The 26797-nt window shown below is 35.0% G+C and overlaps 2 protein-coding genes across 2 annotated transcripts; one reads left to right on the top strand and one right to left on the bottom strand.

Moving 5' to 3' along the window:
• The first annotated feature begins 1311 nt into the window (after positions 1-1311).
• Positions 1312-1833, top strand: LOC147291672 (RING/U-box superfamily protein). The gene has a single exon (XM_086238683.1). The coding sequence runs from the start codon at positions 1312-1314 to the stop codon at positions 1831-1833; it is 522 nt and encodes a 173-aa protein (XP_086094809.1).
• A 9009-nt stretch (positions 1834-10842) lies between these two features.
• LOC147291671 (strigolactones hydrolase CXE15-like) lies at positions 10843-11863 on the bottom strand. Its single transcript, XM_086238117.1, has one exon. The coding sequence runs from the start codon at positions 11861-11863 to the stop codon at positions 10856-10858; it is 1008 nt and encodes a 335-aa protein (XP_086094243.1). The 3' UTR covers positions 10843-10855.
• Between the last annotated feature and the right edge of the window lie 14934 nt (positions 11864-26797).

Below are 26797 nucleotides of genomic sequence, written 5' to 3'. Positions count from 1 at the left end.
TACTTGTCAAACAATATTTTGCTATTAAAATATGAAAAACTGCATTACATTGGGACCATAAAAAGGCTGCATTATATAGTTTCTGCTATTAAAAAAATGATAAAAAGAGAAAATATAATAAACTAATTAAATTTGTAAAGTCTGTTGGAGTGAAAAACTTTTAGTTGCAAATTTTACTCTTCAAATTGTCAAATAGGTAAATAAAATAGGGAGACTTCCATTTAGGTCTTTTAAATTTACAATTTACTGATTAAAACCTTATGATTTTTAAAATTCTAACTAAAGTCCAATAATATTGTAACTATTCTATGTTATATAATATTGGTATATTTTATATTTTTTCACACATACCAGGCGCCGAACAGTCAGTAGCCATTTTTGAGTGTTCGGCAATGCATTTTTACTTTTTCGTCAAACTCTAATTTGTCGGACTTATATTAGATTTTAATTCTGAGATTTTGGGCTTAACATGCAGCCTCCACAAACTTCATTATGATACCCTAGGAAGGTATGAGGTGAACCCATACCTTATACCATAAAAAAAAATAATATAATGACATACTTTTTTGACAAAGCAATGGTCAAAGGACTTTATTTGAAAAAAATAAGGACTTTTATTTGGAAAAAAAAAAAAAGTCATAAGATTTTTTTCAAAATAAAAAATGTTAGAATGACTAAACTATAATTTTTCCAATAAAATATGATGTGAAGAACCAAGTTTGAAGAGTCTCTTGAAAATGCTCTAAGAAAATAATTCTGTTGTGGATCTTTTTGCTAAATTGATTAGATCAGGCACGTATGTTTAACCATTATAGATTATTTATTTATTTTTTACTAGTTATTATTGATCTTTATATGTTGTAGAGTTGTTATGAAAATTGATTGTGTTGGTTGGTGATTTTTTTTCCCCCAACAAAACAAATTCACAAGAAAAAAAAAAAACACAAAATAGGTAGCTTTAAATATTAATCGTCGAAATTAATTTACCGAAATAAAACCAAGAGTACATAGAGCACTACTATGCTACTAGCTAGTACTAGCTTTGCACATGCATGACTGCATCACTGCATTCTATTCGGGTGTCAGTGTGTCACCATAATTTTGCACCATTAATACACAAACTACAAAGCCGGAAGCAATTTAATTCTTCCCACGGGCAACGCCGAGCTTTCAGACACCCTTCTCTCTCTCTCTCTCTCTCTCTCTCTCTCTCTCTCTCTCTCTCTCTCTCTCTCTCTCTAACACTACTAAACCCTCACTCTAACACACCTCACACACTTCCTACACTTCACACTCTCAGATCTCAACCTCATGTCAACGGCCGACCCACCTGTCTCCGCCACTGGTGTTGGTGTCGGCTACGGCATTGCCATCGCCGTCAGCATCCTCGTCCTCATATCCGCCATCATGCTCGCTTCCTACGCTTGTGTCAAAGTCAAAGCCAATGGAGGCGGCGGTCGCGGTTACAACCACGATGACTATGAAGAGCCCAACCGCCACCGCCGTCCCACCACCAGTAGCTCTGCGGAGCCTGTGGTGGTCGTGGTGGGCCTCGATGGGCCCACCATAGACTCTTACCCGAAGCTGGTTCTCGGGGAAAGCCGGAGACTCCCCAAGCCCAATAACGGCCCATGCTCCATCTGCTTGTCCGAGTACCAGCCCAAGGATCGCGTGCGGTGCATCCCGGACTGCCACCATTGCTTCCATGCTGATTGCGTCGATGAATGGCTTCGCATGAGCGCCACGTGTCCCGTGTGTAGAAATTCTCCAGCTCCGTCGCCGGGTCCAAGTCCTCTCTCGGATTTGATACCACTGGCATTCCATGCCAGGTGATTAATTGTGATTATTATTTTCTTTTCTTTTTTTCTTAATTAAAAATTTAGTTTTTTTTTTTTTTTCTTTGCTACAAGTTTAGCAGTTTACAAGTTACAAGTACCTCCTCGAGTGATGGAGCACATGGGTTTGGAAAATTGATGAATATGATGGGCTTTGGTATATTCTATTAAAGTAGGTCTCTCTCTTAATTAGTTTGCATTTAAGTTCACAAAGAAAATGAGAGCCGATAAGTAGCTCACATTTATTGCAAAGCGATGAGATTGCCGTATATTGCGGTTGAATTACATGGGCACAGATTTGATGTAAAGTATTAATTCCAAGGCTGGATGGAGTTTTCATTTTGAAAGCTGACATAAATTTGAAGCTGAGAGCCTGAGACTATTCTGTATAGTTGTCTTAAAAAACAATCAGTCCAAAATTAATATTGAGTTGTAGGACAAATTTGCGGAAGATGCATAATTGCATATATTATTTTGTTCTTTACACTAACTTATCAGGATAAAGTCGAAATTATTAAGTTTATTACTAGTTTGGTACTAGTATGATAGTATCTAACTTACTAAAATTTTTGTTAGTCTAGCATTTATCTAACTAAATTTTTTGGTACTACACAAATGCTAGACTATATCCATACGATCCGTATCACTAAAAAGCTAGATGAGACAAAAAAAAAAAAAAAATCTCTCTCTACAAGCTCAATTTGATTGATAGACATATAAAACATATATGTTCATCTCATAAAAATTTTCTCAAAATATATGTGTACGTACGATTTGTTAAAATTTTTCTCAAAATTTATGTGTATGATTTCACTACTATTAAGGACATGGTCTATCATGTGCAAGTGAACTTTCCAAATTAATCATAGGCATACGAAGAATTATATTTTCCCTAAATTAATCTTCTGTAATGGTCTTTAAAACAATAACAAAATTAATTGGGATAGACACATTAAATACATGCAAGAAGTGCCAATTAAATTCACCGCTTCCTTGTTCGTGTTCAGGAACTTAATCACAAAATAAATTTATCTTTTTGAGTTAGCTAGTTGAGACTTGAGACAGACATAATAGAATATAAATAAATTAACTGGTGATAGAAGGGGAGATTTGAATTTGAGTCTAGTCATAGAGTAATATTATGCACACCATCTCCCCACATAGTATTCATAGTAATATTATGTAAACTCTATTTTTTTTAATTTTTTATACAGATGGTGCATTCACGCTATCTTTTGGGGGTAGAGTGTAGACTACCTTTCTTATGAATCGTTGGTCTTAAACAATAACAATACCTTTCTTATGAACAGTTGCTACTCAAAATAAATTTCCTTCTATAAAATAAATTCTAGAAAAATTCTAAAATTTTTGTAAAGTCTTCGAAGAATTCTCTAAAATAGGTTTTGGGTAATTTCCAAAATATTTTTGAGAATTTATTCGAGACTTTACGGAAATTTTAGATTTTTTATAGAGGAAAATTTATTTTAATTTTTCTAGAAATAATTTTTTTTGGAAACTCTCAAAAGGAAAATTGATAATTTGACCTCATAGTAAATTAGAACTAAGTCAAGATGAGTCCGTATGAATTTTTTGTGTATTTTTCTGAGTCTGGAACTATTTTTAATCAATTTTTCAAAGTTTGTAAAAATAGGAAGTGGGCAAAGTGATCACTACAACATTATCTAGCAAAGCTCACCAATTTTTTTTGGTAGGAATAGATGAAATTGCCACTATTGCTGGTTTGTATTGTCCATTGTTACCATGCAGTCACTATAGAGCATGTTGGATGTTGGTGTTGGGGTGACAAGGGAGCTAAGGCCACCCAAATGTAGGAATGGTGGAAGCTTCTGCCAAAACCTGCCATGACAATATACAAGAATGCTTCTCACCAATGTTTCAGTTAGTTGGTTTCAATTTTTCATCATATCTAATGAGGTTTCTATATTGGTGGAGGATGGATATTATTAAACAATGATATGTCGTAGATTCTTCTACTATCTTATTAAAAGTGGGTAAGCTAGCTTACTAATTCCAACAGTTGTTTGCTGCATTCCCACCTTCTCTGAATTAGTTTCTTATTTGGTTTCAGTAATTAAATGTCCTCCAGCATACAAAAAAAAAAAATGTTTACTAATTAATACTAATGAATTTTCATGTAACCTCAAAAGAACACTATTAATTAATAAACTGCTCATAAAATCTGAAAACGCATACTTGAACCGAAAGTAACTTGTATTACACATATATATCAGTTGAAGCCTAAATTACAAATCATTCTATCAGTTTTCTTCAACATTCTTACAACTAGAAACATCTAAAACAATTAAACTTGGTCAAGCAATAGCTCCAAACCCACTACAAAATACGTAGATACCCTGCCAGTTTTCACAAAAATATGACCAAGCTTTCACCATCAATATCATCCCCTTCAAGATCCCCCTTCACGAACTCAAGATCCTTCAATATCATCAATCTCACAGAACTACAAAATGAAATTTCTTTAATTGTACCACCAAAATAAATATATAAATGCCCCGATAATTATCATGAGTGTACCTTAAGCATGCAACTTTTTCCTCTTGATTTGTTACTGCTTCAGTAGTAACTCCCTCAGCTTCAAAAACACCATTTACAAGTCATATATTGCATATATGTTAAATTTACTGATAAACAAACTTTTTTGTTGTACTTATATAGAATTAACCAACAACAATACTTAGTCATTGTGCATCATCTAAAATCTGCACAAATATATACACCAATATATAAACCATGCAATGTTGAATGTTCCATATTGATGTAGGACAAGAAGTGGATTCGAAGCTTGAGGACCGGACCTCTCCCCAGAGGACCGAACCTCTAGAAACTCACCATTGAAGACATGAAGCCGAGAACTGGACCTCCAAGAAGCCTCCATGAAGCTGAGGACCGGACCTCCTCCTTGAGGTATGGACCTCCAGAACCTCCAACAGCTCCCAGCTTCACCATGAAGACCAGACCTCTTCTAGCAAAATCTAATACTTCATATTCCTTTTATTTTTAAGTCTCAGAATTTACTACGAAATTAAGTGTTTGTTTATAGCCATAAAATCATAAGGAAATTTATAAAACATAAGTAAATATAAACATATCTAAAAAATGGAAATAAAAAAAAAACCAGATTCACAACAAATATAAACGAATCAACTCTCAAACTCTTGTTCATAAGAAAGAACCTCGCTTTTTATTGTCCACAACATGACTCAAACTCAGTTCAACTAGGATGGAGGTCTCTTAGAAATTAGGGATCTTGGATAGGGCATAAATTAGGGTTCATGGTGGGTCTCACCAGAAATTCTTCATATCATTCTTCGGGTGGTCCAGAGGATGTGCTTAAGATGATAATGATGGCGACAGTAGAAACGACTTTGAAGATAGAAATTCTTCAAAACTCCAAATCTGAAAGGAAACAATGAAACATAATAGTTGCAACCCAAATCTTCCTCTAAACACCAAATCTACAAATTGTAATAATTTTCAAAATCTCGAAACCCTAAAAGAAAATTTCATGATTTGAGAGAGGAAGAGAGAAAATATTTGTTTACCCGTGCATGTCCTCTAAGTTGTATCCATGGAGAATGCATGAGAAAAGATCTTGGGACATAGCAATGAGAAGGTGTGAATCCATGTTTCCATTGGGTTGTTGAGCAATCAAAAGGCAAGGATAGAGAGAGGAGGAAGAGACTAGTTGATTGAGGTCCATGCATGTCACCGGCGTTGGCAACTGGACGACGAAGAGATGGTTGGAGAGAGCTCACAGCAGAGGAGAGAGAAGAGAGAGAAAGGGAAGGCGGTGTGCGGTTGCTTCAGGACTAAAATGAGAAGAAATATGTTGAAGTTAGGTCTTCATAAAAAAAAAACCCTACTTGAAGAATTTACTAAATTGCCCTTTAACTTAAAATATCTGAAACTTGATGGTCGTAACTCCTTTTCACGTCTAGTCCCGAGCCCTATCCAACTAGACCAAAAACTCATTTAAAATATAAGCATTTAATTTTATCAAAATAGAACCTTAAACCAATTTTAAACCAATTTATAAAAGCATTTGTTTTTAAAACAAACAATTTTATAAATTCATAGAAAAATAATTTTAATGAAATATTTTATAAATTCATCCCTAAACCCAAAATGTCAATTGTCACTTCCTCAACTTTAGTTTCAAAGAAAAGAGGTCTTGTGCACAGCCACCATTACAAATTTAGTTTGGGTTAGGGGTGGGAAAAGAAAAATTATCCCACTAATCTCCCAATTTGGTTACTATGTTTATGGAGCTACCAAAAAATCAACTATCTTACAAATTAGTGGGTCCTAAGGCAACTATTATCTTCACCATGAACATAGTAATCATTAACAATAAATATTAGTGATCACCTCATTTGTCAATAGACACCCTCTCATCTATGAGTGCAAAAAATAGAGGCCTTTGACCATATTTGTTGTAGTGGATACACAAGAATTAGTTTTAGGGAGGTAATGTGATACAAAATAAACCTATGGGGTAAAGTGAAACTTGAAGTTACTTTCAAGGGCAAATTAGTAAATAAGCCTAACACAAATAAAGACAACACAAATACTATGACCTTTTCACAAAGAAAATAAAAAGACAAAAGGTGAAATACCATATATTTTAAACTAATGTTAGATATTGAAAGAATCTTGCGGTTCCACTAAAAGATCAACTTGTTTTAACACATTTCAATGAATTTTTGCAAGCCTAAAAGATAGAATATAAAGTGCCAACAACAGTGAACTGCAAAAATTCAAACAAGACTTTAATTAAAATGGAAAGGAGCATGAAAATAAAGTACCTTACATGAAATTTAAATGAAAAAAAGTAAATCGATTCGTGTTGGTATAAGAAATAGCACCAACTAAAATTAGTAGTTAAAGAGTGAATAAAGCTCGATTCTTAAAAGAGAAGTCAATTGAAGTTGAAAGTCTTAAAAGTGTTTGAGGAATATGAAACAATCACTCCGTCGCTTAAGTTAATAAAAATTTAAAAAAATTAACGAAGTTACTCAAAATAGGGGGTCAATCCCCTATTTATAGACATCAAATGGAAGGTCGATGGTGGTTGATTAGCCTTGCTCTATCTTGCTTATGATATAATGAATGAGTCTTGGATGTGTATGTTAGAACTAAGATGGAGAATATATGAAAGTATGAACTATATATCCGTCATAACTTTAATTGGTCGAGGAAACAATCAACTTTTTGATATTGAGAAGACCCAAAACATTGATGCATATATATATATATATATATCATCTCTATGTCCAATGAATTTCAAAATTCATAGGTACGCATGGGAAGAAACATATTTTACTCAAATCGTCTGCTGTGATCGATGGTATAATATCACTACAAAAAATCTTAGCAAAGGTCACCCTTTTTATAAACTAATCTGAAAACCATTGCTATTGTTGTTTTTTTTGGTCAAAATTCACTGTTAATACTTTGTCTGCCTAACGCAACCCCTAAACCATTGCTTATTAAGTAACTAACTTGGAATGGTATTGCTTTATTCGTTTTAATTATCTTCTGCAACAAAAACCTCCAAAGTTGCAAGCTCACTCACTTATTCAGATATCTCTTAAGGGGAAGGTAATAGAAAATTGATAATCCCACGCTGTTGCAGTCACCTATCTCCAAATGGTTGTAGCCTACACCGACGGAAACAGTGTGGCTGCGCACGTCCTCCAACCTCCATCAAATTGAAACCCATGGGTTTCAATTTTCACTTTCCCTCTTTATATTCCCCATTCTGCTCATTCCGGTCATGGATTTGTGAAGCCAGATCTATGGAGGCCAAACCAACGTGGTTTGTGAAGTTGCAGATCTATGGAGGCGGTGGAGATGGGGCAAATCTATGGAGACTAGGGCAAACCTATGGAACCGAGATCAGATCTATGGAGGCTAGGGCTTATCTTTGGAGGCGGGGTGAGCTATAAAGGCAGTGCAGATCTATGGAAGCGAGATCGAACAAACGCTGTCGAGGTCGAGTCATGGGCCATGGCCCATTCCAAAAATTCCTCTGTTTAAAATCCTGAACTTCTTCACTTCAAGTACAGTTCTTGTCTAGTCATGGCAAACCTTTTGAAATCCATTTTTAGTTGCTTTCTTGTTGTTTGTTTGGGTGTGTGTACGCGGACTAGTCTCCAACACCCTCTAATTGTATCAACATAATACTTGTCAGGTACTCGGAGGACTCTGCAAATTTTGCCAGCTTCGGGTTCATTTGTGTTGAAAGTGTTGGTGGATCAAATACTGAGCCGCCCAAATGAGGAGAATTTTCACTCAATTAAGCCCTACATTTGTGAAATTAGGTAAGGGCTAAACCACAAGATATACCATTTGTCCTTGTGCAGGAGCTTTCAGCTTCATGCATGTATGTACTGCTAGCCTTCTCATTATGGATTTGCAATGATGCTTCTTTATTTATGAATTCAAGTAGAAAATTTGCTACTTTCAATTTAATTAATTGTGCTTCTTTGCAGATGAGCCCAGTATTTCTCTCTATGTTTTTCTTGCTTTTTTTTTTACTTTTATTTATTATTATTTTTTTTATGTTGCTTCATATCTTTATTAGTTTACGAGAAAAAGGAAGGAAATAGTGGATTGCTCTTTTAGAAATAGAGACATTTGAGCTTTTATCAGTTTTTCTCTATAGACGTGTGTGTATTGCAAATACGCTAAAACAACGTACTTTCACTTCCTTTATAACATAAAGTATTTTCACTTGTAAAATAGGTACATCCCTGCTGAACTTGGTTAGTTATGCAACATGGAATACTTGTAATTGAAAGACAAAATTCTATGATCATACTACTGTGTTTTGTAATTTTTTTTTTTCTATCCATAGAATATTCATTTATTTATTTTGATGTTGAGTGATTGATTACTAGCCTGTGCATACACAATCTCATAGGGGCAATTCTCTCACATGGGCACATAACCAGGTTGCTTTCCTTGTAAGTCTATACCATTAGACAAGTTTTGTTTCTTCCTTTTGGTTTCTTTTGTAGGGGTGATTTACTCTTTTAATTCAATTACCATATTGCAGACCTATATTGGCTTTGCTATGTTTCTTTTTATGGTTAACATGACTTTTAAGCTTTTACCTCAACCCGATTCTCTGGATCATCTAACTTGGATCTTCGAAGACTTGTACAGAAATTGTAAGTTTTTTTCGCAAGTGTAAATGTAAATTTCACTTTCTTTGTTGAATTTATTATTGATGTGACCCTTTTATACCATTGATGGTTATGACTGTTTACAGTAATACATTGATAGACTCTTGGGTCAATTGAGTTATGACATATAATTGAGGAAGAAAATTTTGAACAATTCGAGAACTAAGTAGGTTTCATTTACACACTCACTTTCATTCACTCTTAATAAAACATTTATTCATTTTATTTTGTTTTTATCTTTATATTTCTTTATGCATTTTATGTTCATACTAGTGCCATGGTGAAATGCTTACAACAACAAGTCTATTTAATTGTCTCTTCCATACATTCTATAGTGCCATGTGTGTTCAATTTGGGGTTTGGTTACTTAAATTTTCAGCTGTTATAGTTTATCTCTTACACGAGTTACTTTATTATTGTGTAAGCAATTTGAGAATATAGGTGTGGTGAATTGTTTGATTATACTGAATGCAAATTGTTTATATAATGTTGGTAATCAATTTGAGAAGTTAGTGACTTAGTGTTGTGAATTTTGTGACTATATTGAATACAAAATGTTTATATAATTATATGTGTTGGTTCTTATTAAAAAAACAGGGGTTGAAGTTATGTGTGAATATAGAATGGTTATCGGTTGCCCAAAATAAACTGCAAACCCTCAAAGGAATTTAAGGACTTTCTAAGCTCACTGTAAGTACTCACATTCATTTTTTTTTTCATATTTTTGTGGTACAATCCAACAAATTTCATTTTGTAGTTATGTGAGCTTTACATTACTAGTAGGATCTTGAGCTTGGTGTAGGGGATCCAGAAGAGGATGACACTGAAGGGGATGATGGTGCTGTAAAGTGGATTATTTTGTTTTTGTGAATGTGGTGGGGGGTGTGAATTTAGGTTGGTGAACAAAGATCAGTATAAGGATGTAGTTTTCTGCTTAAGTGTATTGTACAGTAGCACATTTGGAACACTAGAGGTTTTTTGTAATGGATGATCTCTATGTCATATACATGTAATTGCTTTTGGATCAACTTCTGAGTTTTCTTGTGTATGAATTACTGCATTATTATCTTGTTCTTTAATTGGTTAGCAAGAAGCACATTTGGAAACCATGTCCAAAGCTACATTAGGTCCAATCAAATTTTAATTCTGCTATGCATATGGATGTTACAAACAAAACCATTCTCAATTTGGAAATCCTTATTTGTTAAGCAACTCCATTTTGCAGTAGCTGCCAACTCTCCTATTCAAACCAATATCCCAACTAATTTGTAAGTGTAGCCTAGGAATAGCACTGACTAACACATTAGTTTCTATTGTGGCTGTCAACTCACTGTCAGACATCAGATTACACAGCCACCTTACCAAAACAGGTGGTGCAAAAAGTCTTTAGCGACCCCAACCCCTACATCCTTTGGCTTAAGTGTTGCTGCACAGTTGCTAATTGATTGTGCAACTCTAAATGGTTGTTTAGTGGGCAATAGAGCTAGGAAAAAAAAGGTTGGGGTTGCTCTGTTTTCTTGTAGTGTATCATTGGATAGATACAAGAATAGCGTTACTTGTTCATGTTCAAGAACATACGAAATAAAATTAAAGCAAGTCTTTAATTAGCTAGTTGGGACTGGTATTAAAAATCGAGTAGAATTAAAATATTGAAATTATTTCTACCAAAGTTTGGAATCAAATGGTAGATCACATATCTGATAAAAGTACAGCTCATTATAATTTGATCCTCTAACAAGAGTCACAACAAAAACTAATATAGTAACCGTAATTAAATGAACTAGCATTTCAGTGCTTCTTGAGGAACTCTGTGATCCCTGAAATTAGATTCTCAGTTTGGGCAGCCGTTTGTGGGTCCATGTCCACTGCAATCTTGTTCAGATAAAAGCTATGACCCACTTGAGGACTAAACAGAAGTTCCACATCTTTCTTAGCCTTCTTCATGGCCTCGTAATATTCCATCTCAGTGTCCACCATCAGATCCCTCTCTGCAACGCAAAGAAGGAATGGGGGAAGCTTCAGAGTATCCAAAGGTGGGGCCCCAGAACCCATTGGACAAGTTATGGGATGGTCTTTGGTGCACCCAACAGGTAGTGCCAAGCTCAGAAACTTGTCCACCATATCCAGCGTCATAAACGGTGACTCTGGCTGCTCCAACTCCGACCTGCTCCTCTTGGCCCGAACGAAACCCGGGTGGATAAGAATCCCACCGGCTAGCCTTACCGGACTCAAGTCCACCTTCCCAGCTCGAGCAGCCACTTCATGCACAATGTTTGCTCCTGTGCTATCCCCTAGAAGGAACACGCGGTTAAAGTCCGCGTGCTCCACAAGCCATGGCTCGCATGACTCCGCTTGAGCCAGCGAGCGAAGCCAGAGGAGAGAGGACCAGCCATCGTTGATTGCAGCCGGGAGACGGTGCTCGGGTGCCAGCCTTAGATAGACAGAGACACAAATGGCTTTAGCCGAGCGTGCAAGGTTGGTGTACATGTGGTAGTACATGTACCAATCGGCTTGACTAATGCAAAAGCCGCCTCCATGGAAATGAAGGATTATGGGTAGCTTGGTCTCATCTCCGGGCTTTGTTTCGGGTAGATAAATCCGTACACGAAGGCCGGAGGTTTCATCCATGACCACGTCACGGGTGACAACTCTGTCGACAAATTCCTCGTGAGAAGGCACCGGCTCGACCATGAACTGGACCTCAGAGAGTCCAGTCCATGTGCGGTCGACTGAGCCGTCATCAAAGACTCTAAGCCAACCGGACACTTCTTCTACCAGCTTCTTTTGGCAGACCATTGTTTTGTAGTCTCGCCTTTAATTATCTTAGAGTAAGTGTGAGAGTATGTTCAGGACTTTGGGACGACACTCTATATATAGAAGTACATATTGGGAGTCGTGTGAGAACTAGCTAAGAAGCTTCAAGGCGGTTTACCGTTTCGAAAGATTGGAAATGAAGCATCATCGGTCGACTTTAGAGAGTCATCTCCAAACTAATTAACAAAACAGAAAAGAAAGTCATCATCATAAAACCAACGAGGTTAAAGTAAGACTTGACTTGATGACTAATTAAATTAAGGGCACTACTTGGGTCACCCTTGGGCAAGGTCACCCCTCTCTCCAAAATAACAATTTCGGTAATACCGGCATATGATCGGAACTGTTCACTTTTTAGATCATCTATTATAGATCATCTCTGCAAAAAATCAACTCAATCAGAAATCATTTGATTATATAACTGTTGTTGATTAAATAGAAAAAATCAACGGTTTGGTCAAAAAATCACTCTTTAATTGAAAATCATCAATTTTTTCTACTTAATTGACAATAGTTATATAACCAAACGATTTCCGATTGATTTGATTTTTTGCAGAGATGATCTATAATAGTTGATCTAAAAAGTGAACGGTTCCGATCATGCGCCGACATTACCAAAATTGTTATTTTGGGGGAAGGGGTGACCCAAATATTTTCCTTAAATTAATGGAGACTTAGAGGTCTTTTTAGCCTAAAATTGGTAGTGATTTAGGATTTTTAATTAAGTCCTTTTATTTTTTTTTTTCTTTGACGGCTTTATATTAGGTTTTAACTCTGAGATTTTGGGTTACAAATCTCACTCTTCACCCTAGGAGGGAAAATACCCTTCAAATAGAGGAAAATACCCTTCAAATCGAGAAAAGACTTTATTATGAATTAAAAATATTTTTTTATAAATTAAAATGACTTTATTATAAATTAAAAGAATTTTTTTATAAATTATTATGAATTAAAAGAATTTTCTTATAAATTTTAAAACACTCTCAATCTCTATCTAAAAACAATTTTTGTTAAATGAACTAAGTCTAATTATCTCTTAAATCAATTGAACCACGTTGCTGGACTGCATATGATTTGCCTTGCCTTGTGCATGTACCATGCCATTAGTGGATACGTGGACTTGCATTGTTTAGAGCAACGCATGGTATGCACACTATTGTATTTTTTGGGGTACAGAGGTTGCATTCACACTATGGTATTATAAGTTGTGGTAGGCTATATATCCATCACATGCAACCACATCAATGTATAAGATAAAATCATGCCTAATACTAGACTTATCAACAGATATACCATGGTCAAGGTACCACAATTTTTACTTGGGCACCATTTTAATAGAAATAGGACTTAATTGTATAGATGTGTCTCATCTTTATTAGAGAAGTGGTACACATGTGGTACCACTAGCATTACTCGACTTATTAAACTTAGAGTGATTTCGATATTAGTCCATTAAATTATATATTTTTTTAGAGCGTAACAACATTACTTTTCTTTTAATAGTTAAAGCTCATATTCAAAATCATGTTCCACGTAAAATAACAATATTCCATTAGATCTCTATTTTTTACAAATTATGTCATTATATGTAATTAATATTTGTTTTCAAATTGTGTAACTCTTTAATTACCTTTAATTCTTCCATTAGAAAAAGAATCCCCTTAAATTCATTAAAACAAGTGATTTAAGGCACTTTTATGGTTATATATATATATACAGATTCGATTAGGTGTGCACGTTCGTCTTGTCACAGAGTGCTCGACAATGTTTTTTAACATAGGTGAGCGTTGTAAGAAGCACTCGGCGCTACTTGCTCCGCCGAGTTTTGAGGGTAAACTCCTATTTTTTCACCTCATCCCCTCCTAAGGTATAGAATAGGCTTGATGACGGCGTTATGTTAGGGTTTAGCCTAAAATCCCGGAGCTAAACCATAACATAAGCGCCGAGCGCTCGGCGTCATATATAAATAGATATATCTTCTCCTTTAATCAAATATATATATATATCTTTTTCAGACCATGATTGAGTCAAATAAGAAACCACCAACTGATAATTGTATGTAGGTTGATTATATTTTATTTGTTAGTATAAGTGATTTAATTATTATGTAGGTTCATTAATACACATTATTTCTTATAGAAAATTAGGATGTACTCCTTCATCAGCCTAAGGTTTTTATTAAACCCTTATGACTTTTTCAGTTTTGATTGCACTGCATTTAATTTTTTTCATGTCATTAAATTATATATATTATAATTACATGTCATCTTTTTGTAGTTTTTCTTTATTTAAACTATGTAAATGAGAATTTTATTGGGAATAGGTATCTAAGGAGAGAATTATCTCCACAATTTTTTTCTTTTTAAAGTTGGGTGACTTCAGGTTGTTTGCCTCAAGTTGTTTTTATTTTTATTTTTATGTGGTGGTGGCTCTTGTTTCAGTTTGAATCCAATGTGTGAAGGTATTTTATTTTCTTATGCAGTGGTCTTAGTATTCTAGGCGCTATGAACAAAGCATTTGTCAATTTCTTGATCTTCAAGAGAGTTTTTCCCTTTCTTGATCTTCGAGAGGGTTTGTCTAGAGTTTCATCATACACTCTAGTTTAGCTTTGGTTTGACTTTCAACGTGCCTCTCGCGGCGGTTATGGTCATGGCTTTTCCTAAGCATAAGTCGTATTAATTTCGTAGCCAAAGAAACGAGAAGGAAGCAAAGTTCCGGCTATATATGAAGCATATCGACAAGAAGCTTCCTGTGGTTTTCTTTATTAATTAATCAAGAATAACTACGGGTGAATTGGGGAAACTATGTTATCGACTAGAGATTAAAGGGTTAATTTCTTGTTTGGGTTTCAATCATATTAGTCAAACATGGTGTTCAACTTGGTGTAAATGCGGGATTTTTGCCTTTTATGGTAGACTTAGGCTCCGTCACGCCTCAAAATCCTGACACGTGTCCTGAGGATCGCGAGAGTACAACACCAAATCAACAAATTGTAGTCCTAAGTTCCCAAGAGTAAGTTAAGCCCTTTTACTTTAAACATGGGTTGGCTAAGGCTTTCCACTACAAGGCTGGATAAAGGGACCCAAAACCCATGTTGGGTAGCAAATAGGTCTCATACAAGCACTACAGGCCGAAGAGTGTGGCTCTCAAAATCCCCTGAGACCCAAACTAATACCAATATCTCGGTCTCACTGGGACCCAAACCCAAAAGCACCCGGGCCCACCCATGTGAGAAAAGGAAGAGAGAGGCAGTGGCTGACACCACCTGAAGACGTGGGCTCTACATGTCGGCCCAATATCCCTGGTGCGCACATGGCTGGAACGTGTGGCCCAGATCCATGGACCGTTGGCAGATTAATGACCCAGGTTAAGAACCAACGACTAATTTTTTTTTCAAAATGAATTGCCCAGATCGCCCCCCCACCACACACACATATTTTTTAAAAAAATCATATAAATCAGATTTAAGTCTTTAAAAATTTGAAAAAATTCCAGAAAAATTATAAAAAATCCCACAAAGCCCCCAAAGGCCATATTCCCCAAAATCCTATATATATATCATGCTTCCTCCATGGTTTTTCTTCACAATTGTTTAAAGTAGGACCTGTGCCTCCCAAATACCCAGATCCAGTTGCATGCACTTGCAAGAAGGGCATTCAACCATGTGCTGATTGTGAAGCCAAAGCGAATATCTAATATTGCTCAAATTATAAGAATATTTACATGAACGTCCATGATTCGTCTGAGGCCATCCGTGGGAACCATTGAAGAATGTCGTGGATTCATTCCACCAACAAAATAAAATGTATCATCGCTTCTTTTTTTTGTTGGGTGTTATTGTTGTTAATTTTATGTATTCGTTTTTGTCTTTGGTTGTTAGTATGGTTTCCTTTATATGTTTGTCGTTATTCGTATCATGATGCTAAAATGAATTGTATTGTGTTTACTATTTTTATGCATTTCAAACATTAAAAAATACAAAACAACTTGAAAGACCGATGGTGGAGAGAAAATATAGAAATTATAATTTGGGTAATAAAATTATAAATCCAAATATATTCAATATTGACCTTATTTTAATGATCTCAATAAAATAAAACCAACGGTATAATTTTTATAAATATTTAAGTGATAAATTATAAATTAAACATCACTTAATCGATATTAGGCATATTTTAAATAAGTATAAAATACTGAAGTCCAAAATGGGTCTCGGCACCATTGGAGATCAAAATGGGTCTCAACACTGTTTGAGACCCAAAATGGGTTTTGAGTCACACAATTTGGGTCTCATTATAGTATAAGGCCTAAGAATTTGATAAGCATCGAAAAAATAAAAATAAAAATTTAAATATAAAACATTTACATAAACCAACCCCACAAGGCTACATACTGTTTAAGTAGTAACCTTGTAATATTTATACAAAACATTTTTTTCTCAAAAACACAACCCAAGAAGAATTACATGATCAGGACCAATATATACAAAGAGTTACTAAAGAGTTCGCAAAAGAAACATGATAACCAGAGTTCACAACCTCAACATAATAAACAGGGTTCACAAGAACAAAAAAATAGACAAAGTCCACAAAAGACCAAAGGAGAGCATCTTGACCTGCCCAGGAGACTATGTATAACAAAAGCAAACTGCTAGAGTTGACAAGCTGCGAGGCTGCTCCACTAGTCTAGCCTAGATCGTCAATTGGTAAGTGATATACACCAAAATTACCTCATACGGGGACACCCGCCTAGGTTTGAAGTAGTAGCGAACGTAGTTACTACATATAAGCAGTTATAAAACATTTAAAAGGAATGCACAACACAAACCACTTAATCAGTGAATAACCAAAACTAATTGCATGCTCAAGCATATTTCGTAGACATTTAGGGCTCAAGTAACAAACCTGATGACCAATCCAAATGGCCAACTACCCTTACCGAGATAGAATTGGCAAAAGCTAGCAAGAGTGTCCATTTTAATGGCTATACCACTTAGACATCACAACATATATCGCGAGAGATCAAGCAAATATCTCAATAGTATAAAAACCAAGGGATGGCGGGCTGAAGTAATGAAAATGGAATTGCATTCTCGCTTTCTCAGGGCTTTTGCTACTTGCCTTTTAATGTACCTCTGAAGCCATACTAGGTCAAGCTGACGACCTTCTATCTAAAGCTTGTCTGTCATCATGGCCTTCAGAAAATATCTTTGCTGGCTAGTCTAATCTCATGTCGACCTAGTGCCTAAGCCTATTTTCCAGGTCATCGACATTGCTTGTGGAATCTCCACTTCACTTTTATAATAGAGAAGAATGATTCGTCTACTTTATTAATAAGGTAACCAAAAGAAAAGTACTTCATAGGACGCCGCTAGTCACACGGTGAATCGTAATCCCCAACTTTAACGAGCCTTTTTGAGCCGATAGGGACTAGTGTCGCATAACGCCAATACCCTATAGGATGCATAGCCCCGCTAATGGATTTGAAAGAACAACGAGACTAATAGTGAGACTTTATGTATGAGATGGCTTGGCTTAAATTAATTTAATTATTATTGATTTATCTTTATATATAAAGGAAACTTCCCCAGTTTGGTGAAACTTTCAATTACTCTCATACATGTTCTTGCTTAATAAATATGTCATACAACAAAAATAAGAGGGATAAATTAATTTGTAAAGTAAACACATTAAATACAAGTTGTCCCTGAGCTAACTTCCTGCCTAATAAAAGATAAGTATTAAAATTTGAGAAAAAGAAGTTATTAATGTTCCTACTTCCTATCTAAAAATAATTATTCAAATTAAAAGGAAAAATCCACCAAAAATATGTAAAAGAAGTTGTTCCTAGGCCACCATCTTGTCTCAAATTAATTAAATATTAAAATTAAAAATATTATTATTTTTGAATTTAAATGTATATTATATGCTCAATTGAAAAAATGTCAATTGGCGCGAGCGCAGCGCATGCTAAGAGGCTAGTTACTAATTATGTAATTAAATAATTATTATGATAATTAAACTAATAATCAAACACTATTATTAAATTAAATGATTCATTAAGAACTTAATTATTAATTTGGAATTATTAAATTAATTTCAAATGATTAAACTAAGTTTAAACTAACTTAATTAATATTTAAAACTAAACATTTAATTAAATTTCTTAAATAAAACTAATTAAAAAGAAATAAATGAAAAAATAGAGGAAGAAGGGTTACCTCTAGAGAGAAAAGCTTTCCTTAGTGAGAGAAACCCCATAGCACAAAAGAGCTGAAGTTTAATGCTTGGGTTATTTATAGAGGTGTTGAGTGAATTTGGATGGCCAAGATCTCTTTTAGAAATCAAATAAACGACCTAGATCTTGGAGGCAATGGTATTGTACACATCATCAAACGATTCTGATTGCATCTCGAGATTGATCAAATGGGGAAAAAAAACATGATCAAGAACAAAACGACGTCGTTTTGGGCATGCAACCCGGTTGGCGCGGAGGTTCAATTAGGAGAGAAAACGGGCAGGGTCGATGAACCCTCACGAACGCATGCGGGTCGCACGTCCTTGAGCTAATGACATGTCTTCTACCCATCGTCCAATTTCCGCCTTCCATGTCGCGTGTTGTCTACTCGTCAGCGCTACATCATTATTTTTCTATTTTTTATTTTTTTTTCTAAAATATTCCAAACTTTGAAAAATCGTTAAAAATAGCTCACGAGTCTAAAAAATGCAACCGACTCCTCTCAACTAATACTATTTTTCTACCACCTCAATTTCTAGTTTGACTTCCATAATTTTTCAGAAATAATTCTAAAGTCTCCAAATAAATGTAATAATGCGAAAATAATTCTAAATAATCTCATATAAATTCCTTAAATTCTCCAAAAATTTCAATTCATCACCAAAATGAGTATACAACCTCAGGAAATCCGTATGCCACCAAAATAATATTTACAAAATTTTTCAAGGTCTCGCAGGTTTTCTTCAAGCATGCTTAATGGTTAATCATTCAATAGATGAGGTTAGATCATTGTTGGCTCTAACCAATCTCTTGAGTTTTTGTTATTAGCTAAAAAAACGTAATATAATTGCTCGCTTTGTGTAAAGAAAATAGTATGTTTTTTTCATAGCTTGTTACTAATATTAATTCTTAATGAAATTAATTTTTTTAAAAAAATATTTTTTTTTTAATATATTTTTTAAAATGATAAGTTACGGAAAGTAGAAATAGTAGTACGCATTTCTTTGGGCTATTAAGAGCGATACAAGAGAGAAACTTCCCTATCATTGGAATAGGGAGAGATGTCATCCCTACTTTATTCTCATTGGCTCTCTCTCTTTTTCTTTTTTTCTCTGCCGTGATACCAGTCTGTCCCTATAACGAGGACATACAAGTTATTTTCACCCAATTAAACCATCCATATGGCTACTGGCGTGTATATCACCACTTCAACAACCCATATGTTTAGATACATGTGTATAATCACCTAAAAGCACAATTTTTCTAACAAAAGAAATATTTTTTAATCAAGAAAAGAAAAGTCTCACTATTTCACTTTAATAATCTAATTCTTGTCAAATCGCTGATAGCTTTTCTCTCTATTTTATTCCTCATTTAATCATTCTTAGAAGTTAAATGAGTATCTGGCCGGCCAAAAAAAAAAATGTTAACGAGTATCGTTCCGTATGTATGAAGGGGTTTTATGAGTTCACACTCCTATCATATTGTATAATTTGTATTTGTCAGCCAATAAAAATTATAGAAAGAAGAGAGCAGCAGGAGTCAACTAGTAATAGTGTAATACATCATCACAAACAACTAAGACAATGTGATGTAGAACAAATGGCAGAACGGTTCATGTAACAACTCGATCGCCAGAAGGCCAAAAAAAGAAACAAGCCCGGCCCAGTGTCAGAAATGGGCCCATAATATATTGATTCGAAGGGAACGACGAGACAAAATTCGAGGGCCTATTTTGGCCAAATTCCTTCGTTTAGGGCTTCAAATAAGCGATTTAGTATTTTTGAATAAGTTTCCTAAATTGCACTTTATTTCCATTTTTATTTTCGTTTTGAATTTCGAACGTCTAGGGTTCTGAACGTATTTAAGCAACCTTTTTGGTTATTTGTATTATTCATTATTATCATTTTAATCAGAAAACCTTGAGATTTCTCTCTTTTCTCTGGTGAACTCCAGAATTCTTTCTTAGCATTAACGCTAGTTTTCCCTATTTGCGTGTTACGCTGCATCACAATGTAAGGGGTGGTTGGGAATGATACTAATTTTGATTTTGTTTTTTTTTTTTTTTAATGAAACGATTTTTTTCATAAAATTTAGAAACATTACAAATGTGTTCTAGCAGGTGCCTTGAATAAAATCAGGAGGTTTTACTAAGCTTAGTGGCAGATCCAGGATTCCCAACCTAGGGGGTTATGGTCAGCTGGAGCCTGGCGCTGCGAAGCAGCAGCAAAATTTTTTAGAAATCGGGCAGGTGATCGGCTGAGGCGGTGGGGGATGGGTGTGGGTTTTGGGAATTTTGCGGATAGGTGGGAGTTTAGTGCAGGGAAAAATTGAAAAGGGTGTTTCATGAATCCAAAAAATTGAAAAAAAAAATATGCAGGACGCAGTCACGCAGGCCTCTCTCAGGCATTTCGTCGAGCAAGTGCTGCGCACAGGGGGTCTCCTGCCAGGCTTGGGGGGTCGCCGTCCGGAGCTAGCTTTGGTGGGTCGTGGTGTCGCTGTCAAGGGCTTCGTGGCTACGTTTCCATGGAGTTTTGGGGGGTTGCCCGACCTCCTACCCTTGGCTGTGCATCTATCAGAAATAGACACATCAAAGCATTCTAAACGTTGGGCCACACCATTGGCCTAACGAGGAATGTGAGTAACAGAAATACTGCCAACCACCTAAATCAAATGGCGATCGAACATCTTCAAAATTCCGGGCTAGAGGAGAAAAAATAGCATGATCAGTACTCAGAGCCTGCACAACTCTCAATGAGTTGCCCTATATACAAGCAGGAATAAGGTCCAACTCTTGGAGCAACCGTAGTCCCTTCAAAACAGCTAGACCTTCAGTAAATCCACGCTACTTGGAAAAGCCACTTCAATAGCCAAACTAGCAACAAAATTTCTACTATCATCTCAAATGACAATGCCCACACTTCCAGCATTTCTATCAACATGGATAGAGCCATCGAGATTGAGTTTAAAATTTCTCAAGTCTATCAAGATATATTCAATGAGATGTAGGACAACTTTGGAGTTAGTATTATAGTTTTAATTTTGGAAAAATTCGAGTAAAAGAAGATGACATTACCACCCATTTGCATTTGAATGACCAATTTTTAAGAGCAAAAGTTATAACAGTATTGATGGAAAATCCTTTATTGAAACTAACAGTTAATTATAGTATTGAATTGAAACAAAATGAAATCGGAATCCTCAACTGCAAAACAAGATATAATTGGAGTGTTTATACTAAAATTTTCCCTATATGAAAAGATGGAAAGTTGGTTTACACCAAAACATACATCAAAACATCCATGTATGCCACTATAATATTTACAGAAAAATATTCCATGCGTATGGAGCAACATGGCTGCTTTTGGGTTTTTTCTTCCATTTACTGCTGCTGTGTTTTTTCTTCCATCCATCAAAACATCAAAACTTTCATTTACTGCTGCTGCATTTTTTTTTTCCACGGTTGCTTTTGGGTTTTGCTTGTTTTGGAGAGAGAGAGAGAGAAAGAGAGAGAGTAGGGAGAAGAGAGACTGTATGGGAAAATGGGAAGGACAATTAAGACTTTCTACATATGAATAATACCAAAAAAAAGGTTATAAAAGTAAATTTTAAAAACAAAGAGAGTTATTAAGTTCAATTTCCCAAGATTAAAATAACACAATTTTAGGGGCTAAGCACCCATATGATCAAACACATAAAACCTCAACAAAGCATCTTGGAATTAGAAGACTCAAGCCAATCATTGTGCAGCAGTGGCCCCAATTCCAACCACCATTGTATATTTGTATGGATCAGATCATCTCAAGGCATATATATTGCCAAATATAATTTCTATTGTACCCCCAAATTTCTCATTGTATCCCTATAATTTTTACCCAAGCCCCATCCACCTGTAGCACCTCACCCCCACTTGTTGAAGTTGTGTGGATGTTATCTGAATCTTACATTGGAAAATCTACAATATATAAATGGGTGGTCCACTACTAATATTAATGAGACATTTTAAGATAAAACCCCACGTATATATGTTGCATGCATGTTCATGTGGTTTAAGTTGAGGACAAATCAATGGTATGCAAAAGTTCTACTAGCATGAGATACATAAGCATATCAAATGAGCATTGGATTGTCAAACACCTACATTTAATTTACAAGAGGCTGCTATTTGTACACATTTTTTTTTTTGCACACCCTTTTTAAAAAAATAAAAAAAATCAAAGGAAAAAAACTCTTCTCTCCTTCTCTCACCCAAAGTCCAATTCTATTTTCTCTTTTTTTTTTTTGCACACCCCCATCAACAGAAAAAAAAAAAAAAAAAAACACACACCAGCTCATTTCCCTCCCTCACCCTGACCAAAAAGACAACACACCAGCCCCTTCCCTTCCCTCACCCCAACCACCTCCCTCCTTCCTTCCCTCTCTGCTCATTTTTCATTTTCAAAGTGCAACACCAATGGCCGAGCATGTACATCGCCTCCAACTCACTCCTCATCTCCGAGCACATTGCCTCTAGCTAGCTCCCCATCGCCGAGCATAACAGGTCGAGCCTCACCTTTCTTCTTCGAGCTCGCCTGCGACGCCGCGCCTCTACCTGCTGCAACCACAGAAAAGCACCATGCCAATAAAAAATCGCAGCTGGTTTGGCGGCTACATGCCGAATGGTTCATGGATGTTCGGTGGCTACTTGCCGAATTGGTCGTGGATGTTCGGTGGGTGGCTGCCGAAGGAAACTAAAATTTTCGATGGATGGCTGCTGAACGAAGCCGCTGGTTTCGGTGGATGACTACCGAACAGCCTGCGAAGCTCATCCTTTTGGCTGGCACTGCGGTGTGGTCGTGCGAGCTGGGCAGAGCTGTCGGGCGCGAGCTAATTTGCGTCGACGGCGTGGTCGAGCGTTGAGGCTTCTTGGCTGTGCGAGCTTGGCATGGTGGTGGGCGCGGGGAGGGTGGTGCAGCAGGGAGGAGAGAGAGATGAGGAGAGAGAGAATGAGAGGAGAATGGTGCGCATGCATGGAGGGTAGTGCTGCGCGCGGTGGTGGTGGTGTGCGGGTGTGTGTTGATTGAGAAAGAGAGAGAAGGAAGGAGAGAGAGTGAGTAAGAGAAAGATGGGGTGTGTGGGTGTGTAATGAAATGAGGGTATTTTGGTAATGGGTTAGGTGTGTGTTGAGAGGTTTTGAATTTGAAATGAGTGTGTGAAGTGTGTAGGAGAAAAAAAGAGAAAAAAGGTGTACAAATAGCCGCACTCATTTAAAATCATGCTATCCAATTACTCAAATCTCAATGCTTTTGTATGCTTATATATCACATGCTTGTATGAGAACAGGAAAAGGATTTTGTGTCTTATTAAGGCCTAACATTTATGTGCTTTAATTTGTCTAACGTGGAATCTTTATTCTATGCACTTCATTAGTTATTTAGTTGCCACATCATTCTTTTTAGCCACTAGAGAGAAAAAACAACTCAAAATTTGTCTGCGATTGTCTTGGTATTCTAGGCTGTTACATGGTAGTAATTTGGTTGTCTTAGTTAAGAAAGTCCATGATTTTAGAGAGGGTTTGTATGTGTAGAGTTTCATCAAACTCTAGTTTTGTTTTTGTTTAGTTTGGAGAGCCCCTTTTCTTGATTTTAGAGAGGTTTTTTTTTTTTTTTTTACTAGGGTTTTATTATAAACTCTAGTTTGTTTGGATTTAAGAAGAATAAATCTGTTTTGACTTCGTATATGTGATAAAATTATTTGCAATTTAATGCTTAAAAAAAAAAATTGGGCACATCTTTTTTGTTGAAAGACCATATTATTCCTCCAAAATCCAATGACCTTATCCATTTCTCTTTCAATTTCTTCTCTCAAACCCTTCCAATCTCATTTTCCTAATTCATTTTTCTATTTTGTCATTGTATCATTTTTATATCATGCCTTAATTATTTCTGTTTATTTAATTTTTTTCACTTCTCCACTCACCCACTAAACGCGCCTAGGAGTTTGAAGGCTCAATATCTAGTGGCAGCCCTTGAAGAAGAGAAATCTTTTATTAGTGTTGGGTGGTTAAATTGGAGAAAATGCATGTAGAAGCTCTATTAGAGGTGGACCCCTGCTAATCCAGATCAACCAGAAGACTTTTAATAAAAAGGAAAATAAATTAAAAATTCAATTTGGTCAATAAAGTCTGGAAGTATGGACAAAAGCCCTGTAAGTGTAGGTGTGTAACCTCTAGGGACAAGGCGTTAGACGCCTTACGCGATACACGCCTTACGCGATATATTAGTTGACTGTACGATATAGCTACTAGTGGTCTAGTAGTTGATAATTAATTAAATATGACCATATGTATATTGTTTAAACTTAACAACCATTTTTCCAATAAAAATAAAGCTTAGAACAATTTCATCGCTCCACTAGGATTTCGGATAAGTGTTTGAGATCCATTACATACCATGTGAATGATGACCAGATTGATAATAGAAAAAGAAACAAAAATAAAAAGACAAAATAAATTCACATCCAATCTTGCGTTCAACAAAAGTTTGACATAAATTGTGCAATTGCACAACACCAAAAAAAAAAAAAAAAAAGCCTTTAAAAAAAATTATAAATCTTAAATCATACCAATATTCTTCTAACTATATTAAAACACACCTACATCCTCATACACTCAAATCACCATAATAACCCAAAAAAATATAATTGTATTTGTATCTTTAATTTAGCCGCTAGAATATATTAATTACAAGTTTGCAACTATAATTAGAATTACAATAAAGCGTAAAAATAAGAAGTTTTGAGGTAAAAAATTAGAGGTATGTTTGGCAATGCTTTTTAGAAGCACTTATAATCAATAGCGCTTTTGCTCATAAGTACGTACAAATTTTTATAAAAATTTCAAATATTTCATGCAAAAGCACCTGACAAGTGCTTATCAAAAAATCACTTAAAAGCATTTTTATAACCAAGAAATACTTTTATTTATTTCTGTCAAACGCAACAAAAAATGCTTTTAATAATCTGAAAGTGTTTTTACCAATTCTAAAAACAGTGTCAAACGAGATATAGGAGTAATGTCTATTGAGAAATTAATTAGCAAGATAAACATAATTTCCCTTCATTTTCAAGCGAAAGAAGGTAGGTAACCACAGTCTACAAAGCTAAGCTAAATGAAAGATGCATGGAAATTTCCAATGATTAGTGCTTAAACTCATCATTGGCCATATCCCAATTTAATTAAAAAGGAAAAAAGAACACATCTATGATCAATATTATAAAATTAAAAATATCAATAAAGAAGGTAATATGAGTAAGATGAACTGAACCAACATCACAATGTTAATTTGAAGATGAAGTATGAATATATTGCACTAAAATATTCCCTTTTCTTTGAAGTTTGTCATCATGCACTATTATTTTTCAACATGACTCTGTTTGGTGTGTTTTTTCTCGTGGTCTGAAGTCAAGTCAACATAAGAAGTTGAAGAGCTTGAATTAAATGTATACGTCTTTAGATGTACCACAAATTAAATTGTTCTGGTTTTAAGTTGAATAAGACGCATGGATATTAGTCATGTGCTCAATTTCCCCCCGAGTTCCCATGAGGTTCCAAGTATTTCATATATATGAAGTAAAAGGGACAGACTCGTGAAATTATACCATTTACATACCACACTATCTACAACAATACAGTTATACAATCTAATTAATTAATGTAATTAGTGCATCCGGCCAATAATGATATCATATGTACGTATATCATGAGTTCAGATTTTTTACTTTTAACATATATTGTTAATGGCATTTACTTTAGTAGATTATATCTAGTTTTTCTTTATCGGAAAAAATCCCGAATATATTTCATGTACGAAAGTTGATTAATCAAAAGATTTTAATTTATATTTTTTATATATAGTCAGATTTAAATCATTTTAGGATCTATTTAAGTAAGTTAATTTCTAATATAAATTTTAGAAGAAATTACAAATTTGGTCTACTTATTTTATACTTAGTTCAATTTTGGTACACGATTTTTTTTAAGTTATATTTTGGTCAACTAATTATTTCACTTGTTCAATAAAAGTTTAGATTTATTTTCTCAAATTTGGCATGCCTTTTACCCTATCAAATTTCAGTCAAATTCAGCAAACATATACGTGTTTTAAAGCTATGTATCTTCTCTTTACAACTATATAAAAATTATTCAAATCGGGGTTCTAAAACTCAAGATAATTGACCCTAAAATAGAGTATCCGAAACTTCTAATTTTTCCTAGAAAATTTTTCAAAATTTGTAAACTTCACTCAACTTCAAGTCTCTTCGATTCTAATACTTCAAATTGGTTCCTATGACTAAGAAATGATGAAATATAACTTATACTTCAATTATAATTGAAGAAAACACAATCCAAATGATTTAAAATCATAAACCCCAAAATTGAAATTTTGAAAAGTACTTTTATTGAACAAGTGGAACAATTAGTGGACCAAAACAGAACTTAAAAAAGATCATAAACCAAAATTGAACTAGATATAAAATAAGTATAACAAATCTGTAAGTTCCTCTAAATTTTAAACTCAAAATGTTTAAACCATAAACCAAATAATTAAGACGTTATATTGAATGCATATAATATTAGTACAAAAAACATAAATCCATGATCATATTTCAAAAATCCTATAAGCAATATATACGACCAGG

This window comes from Dryas octopetala, chromosome 3, assembly GCF_963921425.1.
Source record: "Dryas octopetala chromosome 3, drDryOcto1.1, whole genome shotgun sequence".
Classification (NCBI taxonomy): domain Eukaryota; kingdom Viridiplantae; phylum Streptophyta; class Magnoliopsida; order Rosales; family Rosaceae; genus Dryas; species Dryas octopetala.
The sequence above is the reverse complement of the archived record's forward strand: the minus strand, read 5'-3'. Positions and strand labels throughout refer to the sequence as shown.